Source organism: Meleagris gallopavo, chromosome 27 (genome assembly GCF_000146605.3).
Source record: "Meleagris gallopavo isolate NT-WF06-2002-E0010 breed Aviagen turkey brand Nicholas breeding stock chromosome 27, Turkey_5.1, whole genome shotgun sequence".
Taxonomy (NCBI): Eukaryota; Metazoa; Chordata; class Aves; order Galliformes; family Phasianidae; genus Meleagris; species Meleagris gallopavo.
In genome coordinates, this window is record NC_015037.2 from 167,819 (window position 1) to 177,985 (window position 10,167).

The 10,167-nt window shown below is 49.2% G+C and overlaps 1 protein-coding gene across 1 annotated transcript; it reads left to right on the forward strand.

The window, feature by feature from the left end:
• Positions 1 to 107: 107 nt before the first annotated feature.
• On the forward strand, positions 108 to 4,533 carry LOC104914398 (nucleoporin NUP42-like). Its single transcript, XM_019623099.2, has 6 exons — positions 108 to 1,569; positions 1,960 to 2,054; positions 2,380 to 2,456; positions 3,005 to 3,091; positions 3,557 to 3,641; positions 4,067 to 4,533. The coding sequence occupies exons 1-6, from the start codon at positions 944 to 946 to the stop codon at positions 4,339 to 4,341; spliced, it is 1,245 nt and encodes a 414-aa protein (XP_019478644.1). The 5' UTR covers positions 108 to 943; the 3' UTR covers positions 4,342 to 4,533.
• The last annotated feature ends 5,634 nt before the right edge of the window (positions 4,534 to 10,167 follow it).

Genomic DNA, 10,167 nt, shown 5'->3' on the forward strand with positions numbered 1-10,167 from the left:
GCCCGGCTCGGTCGGCGTTGTGCGAATCGCCTGCCGTTTGCAACACTTTGCATCCTTCCTTCTTCGTTGGCAGGTCCCGTCAGAGGAGCTGGAGAACGATGGGGAGCCACTATCCGGAGATACAAAAACGCTGCCCGGGCATCCGAGCTCCAGTGCTCAAGAGGACGCAGAAGAAGACGTGGTACCACAACCCAGATAAGCACAACCCTCAGCCAGCCCCCAGTGACCCAGCACGTGGGAGGAACTGTAGGAGGATGGGGTACCACAAGCCAGACATCCACAATCCTGAACCAGCCCCCAATGACCCAGCACATGGGAGGAGCTGTAGGAGGATTTGTAGGCAATAGCCAGACATCCACAATCCTGAACCAGCCCCCAGTGACCCAGCACGTGGGAGGAGCTGTAGGAGGATCTGGAAGCAATAGCCAGACATCCACAATCCTGAGCCAGCCCCCAATGACCCAGCACGTGGGAGGAGCTGTAGGAGGATGGGGTACCACAAACCAGACAACCACAATACTGAGCCAGCCCCCAATGATCCAGCACATGGGAAGAGCTGTAGCAGGATGGGGTACCACAAGCCAGACATCCACAATCCTGAACCAGCCCCCAATGACCCAGCACATGGGAGGAGCTGTAGGATGATGGGGTACCACAAGCCAGACATCCACAATCCTGAACCAGCCCCCAGTGATCCAGCACACGGGAGGAGCTGTAGGAGGATGCTGCTACCTCGAGAAACACACTCATTATCCGGGCATCCGTGTTAAAGCACAAGAGAGGAGCCCTGTTCAATTACAAGAGACAAGCTGTAGGAGGATGGGGAGACACTACTCAGACAAATACAAAGCTCATCCATCCACCTGTGCTCCAGCACACGGGAGGAGCAATAGGAGGATCAGGAGCCACTACTCAGACAAATGCAAACCATAGCCAGGCACCCATGATCCAGCACACGGAAGGAGCTGTAGGAGGATTGGGTGATGCTACCCAGATAGACACAAATCTTAGCCAGCCAGCAGCCATCCAGCACACAGAAGGAGCTGTAGGAGGATCGGGTGATGCTACCCAGATAGACACAAATCTTAGCCAGCCACCGGTGATCCAGCACATGGAAGGAGCTGTAGGAGGATTGGGTGATGCTACCCAGATAGACACAAATCTTAGCCAGCCGCCGGTGATCCAGCACATGGAAGGAGCTGTAGGAGGATTGGGTGATGCTACCCAGATAGACACAAATCTTAGCCAGCCGCCGGTGATCCAGCACACGAGAGGCGAAGGAGGAGGACGTGTTCCTCGTGCCCGGAGAGCCATAAACCTTCTCCGGCCAGACTTGTTCCTGTGCAAGGGAGGAGCTGCAGGAGGACGGGGCGCTCCCACAGCCGTTGTCCAGCCTCCTGTGTGTGCAAAGAGCAAATCGAGTGGCAGCCGTGATGGAGGAGGACTCTCTGGTGCCTCCGGTTCTGGACCAGCAGGCAAAAAAAGCGCGGTCTCCTCGCAGAAAGCACCCTCTGCATTAAGCAGTGCAGCCCCTGGTGATGGTCAGAGAGACGGACAGCAGCGACTTCTGTAAGTGATGACCCTGTCCCCTGGGAAGCGCTCGCAATGAGCTGCTTAAGTGCTCACTGGCTTCCTCTGGATAATGCAGAGGACACGTTCCAGGGGATGGAAGCTGGGACGTGTGGGGGGAACATAGCAAGCACTGGGGTTTTGTTTCTCTTACAGACCTGATGTGATTTACTCGCAGTTCGATGCTACGGTAAAACGCTTTGTGGGACATCTGTGTGTCCAGCAGAGCGACTGCTGTGTCTTTCACAGATAACTGTGGTGTTCTTCAGTTGTTCCTCTGAGCAGCGTCCCGTGGAATTGATTGGCATGGCTTTGGCTATTTGACTTTGCTTTCTGCAGTCTGGCTTCTGACTGTAATTTCTTCTTTTGCTGTTATGTTCTGTTTTCTAGTGACTGTGCAGCGAAAGACATGGCAACCTCGGAATCTTCTGGGCAGTGGGTGTTTTCGTGTTACTCTCCTGTGGCGGGCAAGCCTAGTGCTTCAGGTCGGTACCGCTTTTAGCCTTGCTGAGTGCTGAGTGCTGCTACTGTCTAGACTGCATTTCTATACTTGTCCACACTGCTCTGCCTCAGTGGAAGCACTTGCGAGGTGATGACTTCCTTGTGATGCAACAGGTAGGGGCACTGGATTGTGGTATTTCTTTGTGCTCTTGCAACCCGAAGTTGCACCAGGAGTCCTCTGTGTCTGCAAGTAGAACTGGCTTGTCCCAGGTGGTGTAGCAAGGGCAGTTTCTTGTGTAACTCTAGAGGGCAATTTTGTATTTGTGCTGTATTTCCTTTGGAGCATGGTGATTGTTTGCCTCCCTGCAGGCTTTCGAGAGATCTCCCCTGAGGAGGGGCGCCTGGAGTATTATAACTGCCGTGCGAAGGAGAGCACTGGATACTACGTAAGTGTTTAAAGCTACTGACCTTTGTGTGGACGCGTGCAGGGCAGGAGTGGTTACTGTTCTTCAGGTGCCACTCTTGGCTCAGTGAATCCGAACTCGAGGGGATGTAAGAATGCCCTCGTACGGTCACTTTTCTGTGCACCGAGTAGAGAACAATAGGAGCTGCTGGCCTGAATGCTTTGCCACAACTGAGCAACCTGGTCTGGCTGTCGGTGTCCCTGTTCATTGCGGGGGAGTTGGGCCAGATGGCTTTAAAGGTCCCTTCTGACTCAAACAGGTCTGTGATTCTCCCTTCTTCTTTCTGATAACTGCATGACACAGGCCTCACCGATTATGCAGGTACAAATCATGCATGCATCCAAAGCATGAGGTTCTGTTCATAAAGTGGGGCAAGACCTGAATTGTCCAGTCTGAAATTTCCTTGCGGTAGGTCAGATCACTCTTGCTCCCTCTTTTAAAGACAGGGGAAAAAAAGAAAAAGAAAAAAAAACCCAAATAAGAAAAACCCAAAAGCCGTGCTTAATAAAAGCATGTTGTCCCACGTTTAGACAAACACTGTCGGTCACTACGTGCAGCAATGGAGAAACAAGCTGCAGGAGCTGAAGGCTTTGAATGCCTCGGGAAAAGCATCGATGGTAAGTGTTAAGGAAAGGTAAAATATTTCTGTTCCTGATATGACTTTTCTCTTAAATCTTGAGCGAAGGTTTTTCTTAGGATTCATGTTTAGGCAGAGCTCGGGGTTCAGACTTCAGCGGTGATTGTTCAGCGCTCAGAGAGCAGACTGAGCCAAAGCAGTGATACAGATGGGGTCATGGCACAAACCAGAGCAAGTGAGAGGAGAACGAGAGCTCCAAGAGGTGTTGGTGGTTGCAGTTACTTTTTGCCCGCCAGTCAACAGCTTCCTGCTTCTGGGGTGTTTGCAGACAGCAGCCTGAGAGCTTTGTTTAAAGCTGCAGCTGCTGGTGGCCAGCGTTTGATCAAGTTTCTCAGAGTTATGTTCAGCTGGACGGCACGCAGTGGTTTTTGCTCTAAGCGTGGATTGAGAGATACTTGCCTGTGTTGGAATGTAGTGTTCATGGATGTATTTGGAACTTTTTCAGCCGTCTCAGAGAAAGAATGCGGTCACCCAAGCGTTGCCTTCTCTTGGACTGGGAGGACAGCAAGCCCCAAGCGCTGGGTTCCCAAGTAAGTTTCTGCATAAAGAACCAGCGATTAGACAGGCGTCGACAAGTTTTCTTCTGCAGTATTGAGATGCAGCAGTGTTTCAGCACAGCAGGTGTACCATTTTTATCCATTCTTATCCATTTCCTCACTGCAGGCCTTGCAGCGAATAGCAGCAGCGGTGCTGCCAGTTTGTCCCTGAAGGCAAAACCCAGCGTCCCATCTGGGAGCCCTCCGGCTCTGGGGAGCTCTGCTGCTGCCTCCTGCTCTCAGGGTGTCGTCCTCCCACAGCGACCCCCATCCCGCTGGGACTGGGGATTCTTCAGCTCCATCTGTAGCCCCCTTCTCACTTAGCGCTTCTGGAACGACCGGTGGCTGTGGAACTTCTGGGCTTCCCGGCCCTGGAAGTTCTGCTGCTGCAAACTCTCCCAACACTGCTCCGCTTACAGGTGCTGGAACCGCCAAGGCAGCGACAGGAACTTCTCACTCGAGTGCAAGCAGTGCTTCGGCTGCACAGACTGCCGGTGCCTCTGGACACGACGCCACGTCCGCGCCTCCTGCATTCCCACACGGCATCAGACCAGGCCAGTTATGTTCACCGAGGGGCGAATCAACAGCCGAAGAGCTGGAGCAGTTTAAAGCCAAGAAGTTCACGCCGGGAAAGGTCCCTCAGAAACCACCACTCGCAGACCTTTTACATGGCTTACCATGTAATTTAATGTAACTCTGAAGTTATACGTCTTAGTTGTTGTTCTGTGACTCTTCCAATAAACAATGTTGTGATGGAGCACTGAGTTGGAATGCTTTCCTCTGACTTAAGTTCTCGTTTAATCTCCTTATTCTTCTGTATAATCAATGGTTATACAGGTGTTATCATTAAGAAGTATACAAGAGAGTTTGGCTAAGCAGGTTATTACACCAAAAAGAATAGACAAAGGGCTTGCCCTGGTTCTGAGCTCCCTGGAAAACTCCAGCAGGAGGGATCTCCAGAAAGAGATCCTTCCCCACTGGTAGCCAGCTCCTAAATGGGGTCTAGGAGCCAAGCTCCCCTTCTCTGACTAAGAGAGTGGATCTGCTCTGGATCCTCCCCAGATCTTTGTCAACTGCAGCACGCACTGCAGACCTCGTGAGCACTCAGATGGTGGACTCTGTTGCAGCAGCACTTGTGCACGTCCATGTATCAGAAGGAGGGAAAAGGCAGCAAGCACTGCCAGCCTGCTGCCCGCAGGTGTACGCAGAACAGCCTCCTGCTGCTGCTGCAGGTGGAGCCTCCGCGGGGAGGGGAATGGATGCAACCCGGCTTCAGCCGGGGCCAGAAGCAGCAGCAGCAGCAGCATTCTTCTCGTGGTGCCTGCTTGCCTGTGCCCCAGAGAAAGCCCCCAGCTCTGTGGCAGGACAGGGCTGTGCTGAGGGCAGGATGTGACTCACTGGCGGCCGCCCAGAGAGGAGCTCTGCGCAGCCAGCAGGCGATGCTGTGAGAAAGCAGCACGACAGAGGGACTTTATAGTCTGGGCCAAACGCTACAAGAAACGCAAACATTTTGGAGCCCACATAGGACTTGCCTAGAATAAGGATGCAGAGGGAAGGTGAGGCCATTCCCACATTCTGGCATTCTAGGGTGCGGTTCAGGAAGCAGAGCACGTCTGTGTGCAGGTTCCCTACGGCTCTCTGCTGTGTGCATCCCATCTGGCACAGTAGCAGGTAGCAGTGCCTTGTGCAGTGAGTCTCCCCACTGTCAGGGTGCACTGGGATTTGGCGAGGTCCTGCTCCATGCTGAATTTCCCCTCCTCAGATTCATTCTCAAGGAACAGCCTGATTGCCACGTAGGCAACGCGCTTGGGAGCTGCCCCAGGCCTCTTGCGGCACCAGTCAGTGAACAAGACAATATCCAAGGGAGTCTCTAGAGCAAGGTCCAGATCCCACCAGCTGCAAGAGTTCTGTTCCTAATACAAAGCATGAGAATTGTGCTTGCCAGAAGAGCTACCTCCACAGCAGGATGACAGCTGATGGTTTTCTGATGAAGCGCTTGCCATCCATAACCTTTAGATTTTTATAAACCTTGCTGTTGGCTTCCTGCCTTCATGGCAAAATAGTCAGAAGTGAAAGCCTAGTTCTGTTGAAAAAAATGCATGCGGTTTGGTGAGGGGGGAAAGGATGTACGTTTAATTTATAGCTGTCCAAAGAGCTGGAAGATGAACAGGAGTGCTGTGCTGGCCTTGCTCCTGCCCATTGCTGCTTCAGGGCATCCAGGCACCAGGAGCTTGGAGGAAGCTGGACTGCTGTAGTGCAGGTTCAGGTTTTCCTTCCTGCTCTGTCTGGAAGGTGCAGACAAACACAGGGCAAACATAGAGCTGTTGCCATTCCAAGTCTTAACAATATCCACCTTCTGACACACAGAGTGCTACCTGGAAGAGCCAGCAATTTCACTGTTAGCAGCCCTTTCTGGTAAGCCGTACTGGGGCTGTTAATCAAGATCGCGTCCTGATCTTGAAATAAGCCAAGCCTGTCATTTCTACTTCAGGATTGTTACTGTTCCATTTTGGGAATTGCTAGACATAAATTATCACAGAAACATGTAAGAAATTGTCCTACATGGAGAAGTTGGATTGCAGTTCTGACAGATGTCTTGAAGTTTCTCTTCTCTTGACAAAACCTTTGGCATAACTTCATAAACTCTGCTGAGAGTGGACATGTAAGTGCCACGTTTCTGTAATTATCTCCTGTTTGAGCCTGAGTTTCAACTGATACATATACGACAGCTGGGCAGCACCTCCCAGCTGCTCGTGAGCTGCGCGAGAGGAGAGGTACTTCTGGGAGAAAATGGCCTGTATTTGGGATAGCAATGGTCTATGAGTGATCAAATGCCCTATTTCTGGGAGAAAATGTCATCCTGCGGAGTGTCATGTAGTCTCTTAGGGAGGAAATGGGAGGTATTCCAAAGCACATGGGCATTTCTGGGAGAAAATGTCTTATTTTGGGGGGGAAAAGGTCATCTATGTGTGAGAAAGCTGGTGTTTCTGGGAGGAAATGCTACCTTTTAGGGGACAGAAATGGTACTTCTGGTAGAAAGTGCCACTTATTTGTGAGGAAACTGGTGTTTCTGAGGGAAAATGCCATCTCTTTGGGACACAAATGGTATTTCTGAAATAAAATGCCCAAAGTCTGGGAGTAAGTGTCGTAATGAGGAGTGTAGGGTAGCCTATTTGGGAGGGACTGGGAGGTATTTCCAAGAGTGCTGGTATTTCTGGGAGAAAATGTCCTACTGAGGGAAGAAAACGCCCTTTGTAGAGAAGAAAACTAGTACTTCTTAGCAGAAATGTCATCGAATGTGGAGAAAGTCTCCTATGTATGGGGGAAAAGTGGTATTTCGGGGAGAAATTGTCCTCTTCTTGGTTGCAAGTGTCCAATTTGGTATTGTCATGCAGTATTTTTGGAAGAAAAGGTCCAATTTCCAAGTGAAAGTGGTATTTCTGGGAGAAAAGGACATGTCTGTGGGGGAAAAGCGGGCAATTCTGGGAAAGAGTGTCTTCTCTTGGAGAGCAAGTATGGCATTTTTGGTGTGAGAACTGGTCCTTTGGGGAGAAACTAGGGTGTCTATGGGAGAAAATATCCTCTTGCGAAGTGTCAAGTAGTGTTTTTGAGAGAAAAGGGAAGGTACCTCTCAGAAACCTGCTCTTTCTGGGAAATAATAGCACCCTTGGTTGGAAAATGACATCTGTTTGGGGAAAGCTGGTATTTTGGGAAAAAATGCCATCTTTGTAAAAATAAGCTGGTATTTCCATGGGAATATGTCACATCTTTGGGAGACAACTGGTATGTCTGGGAGAAAACATTGTGTATTTGGGAGAAAACTGGTCTATCTGCGAGACATGTATATTTGTGAGGAAACTGGTGTTTCTGAGGGAAAATGTCATATACTTTTGATACAAATGGTATTTCTGTGATAAAATGCCAAAAGTCTGTGAGTAAGTATCATAATGAGGAATGTAATGTAGAATGTTTGGGAGGAAATGGGAGGTATTTACATGCCTCAATATGACACTTACTCCTATGAAAATATGGCATTTTATCACAGAAATGCCAGTTTCTGCCCTCAAAATATGAGATTTTCTCTCCAAAATGGCAGATTTTAAAAAAATTTAAGAAAACAACATGATGGCTGCCCAGTGGGGTTATCTGAAGTAACAAAACAGAGATTAAGATGACTCTTGTGTAATCAGCCTTGGTCATCCTCTCGCTCAGGCACCGCATGATCACATCCAGGAGATGTTGCCCCCAGGCTGCCCCCAGATTGGATGTCAGAAGGATTTGGGCTTCCAAGCAATCAGTAAGCATTTGGATGAGTCAGCCCTCTGGTTTTTGTGAGGACAGACAAGTCCACCTTGGAAAGCCATCTTTGCAAGGGCAGAATAGCTTTGTTCTTGGGGCACAGCACTCCACGGCCAAGCACTCCCTCCTGGGCATCCAATCGTGCTCTGAATCTCCTGCAGCTTTCTGCAGGGTTTGTGGCTTCCTGCTGAGGAGCTCCTCGTGTTCTTCTGCAAGTGCCCCCCAGCATCACTACTGCCTCCTCTGGTACCGTACCGGGAGATGCTTCAGCATCCATTAGCCTGCACTTCCTGCCATCAGCAGCTGCTCCTGCACTGACCTTCATTCACACTGGGATGCTGTCCACTTCTAATGCCAGCTGACCTGTGAGACAGAGAAAGGAAATGTGGGATTAGCACAAATGCAGAAGCCCAAGGCTGTGCCACCACCACGTATTATTGAAAAATGGGGTCCCCTACGTGTTATGGGAAATATCTCCCTATATTGCATGGCAGATTACTTTCAGGGACTTAGCAAAGATATACCGATCACAAAAGAAAGACAATTGGCTGCCTCCACAGCGGCATGGACACTATTAAATGCTTTAAATCATACTGAAATGAGGAATACTTTAGAGAATGAAAACCAACGTTTGAAAGACCGTATTGAAAAATTAGAGCAAGAACTTGGTATATAAGGGAAGAAACCAATTCTACATCTTCCAGTAGGTCAAGTTCGTAACATTTCAATAAACAATGACCAGACTCCTGAATCAACAGACTTTGTTGATCAGGAAAATAAAAAATCTAAATTAGATATCGAATCTCCAATTTTGACAGATCCACTAAAAGTCCATCCTGTTATAACTCACAAAACAAAAAAAGTACAGGACAGACTGGCAGGGGTCACGCCTGATCAGTGGCCCCCTGCCCAGACACATTTGCACGTAACAGCCCAGCCAAACACGACAACGGAATTGATAGACTTAGTACAGTGATTTCGGCAGAAGCCTAGAGAAAGTGTGCCAGCCTGGTTAAGACTGTGGGCAGAAAGTGTTTTGGTGAATGGCTCAGAAATAGCCAAGTTGGCCACCATCACTGTCCATCCTGCTCTCAGGCAGAGGTTATATGCGGGTAATCAATATCCTGTAGAAAACCATTCTTTAATAGAATGGTTAATGGCGGCCTGCCATATGGTATGGCCGAATAAATCTGATATACCTCTACATACAGGGATGTAGTCCTCCATGGAGGACATTCAAAATTATACCCGCAAACTAGGGGTAAGGGAAAAATTTATGAAGATACATTTGATGGCCCTGATATGGTCAAATTCTCAGCAGGAATGAGATACTTAATTCTACAGCAAGCTCCCTCTCATTTGTATGGTACTTCGATCTCTATATTAAATCCCCTGGTGGCCTCAGAAGCTGTAGTCCAGCAGGCTGCACAGTTAGGGGCCAACCTAGGAGAAACAGAACGCCTGCGGACCAGGAGCAACATTCGGATGTTAGAAGAAGCTGAGGTCCTGCCGATGATGAAAACCAAGATGCTGCCTACTCGAGCTCCTCGACTGGGGCCCCTAAGGGTCTCCTGAAAACAAATGTTTAATGATTTAATTCGGGCTGGGGTCTAGTTTGCTAAGATTGACCGCCAGTCCAACCATGTCCTTCTCCAGCTTTGGAGACAACTAAAGGACAATCAAAAATTTCAAAACTACCCTAAGAAACCAAGGATAAGGGTTATAGAAGAATACCAACATCGACATGGAACCTAGAAGATTTCATTGTTCCTAACAGAAAAAAAAAGCCACCTCATGTGTCTCGGGCCACAATGCCTGAGCAAAAGAATTGGCCCTAGCGCAATTCATGGTGTGACAAGGGATGCTAGTCCCCCTAGGGCCTCCAGACGGGACCACAAAGTGGTTGTGCCTCTTGGCTTCACCCCTCTGCAAAGCACCTTCCCCAGCACTTCTGTGTGTCAGACAAAAAGCCTGAGAATACATGACTATGATTTAGCAGATCTGTACCACCTTGCCCTCCAACCACTTCAAAAGAGTAACGACTGCATTCTGTGTGCCTGCAGACACCAAGAAATACACGCTTTATTTATTTATTTATTATTTATTTATAGGCGGCGGATTCATTAACCGCCTATTTACAACACAGGGGATGGGCTATAAATCCCCAAAAGGTGCAAGGTCCGGGCCTGTCTGTAAAATTCCTGGGGGTGGTTTGGTCAGG

Bases quoted from the DNA above. Each gene is read 5' to 3' on its own strand.
- LOC104914398 (XM_019623099.2), top strand. From the start codon at position 944: ATGATCCAGCACACGGAAGGAGCTGTAGGAGGATTGGGTGATGCTACC. The intron at 2,457-3,004 runs GTAAGTGTTTAA...TCCCACGTTTAG, and splicing joins AGGAGAGCACTGGATACTAC to ACAAACACTGTCGGTCACTA. The intron at 3,642-4,066 runs GTAAGTTTCTGC...CTCCGCTTACAG, and splicing joins CCCAAGCGCTGGGTTCCCAA to GTGCTGGAACCGCCAAGGCA.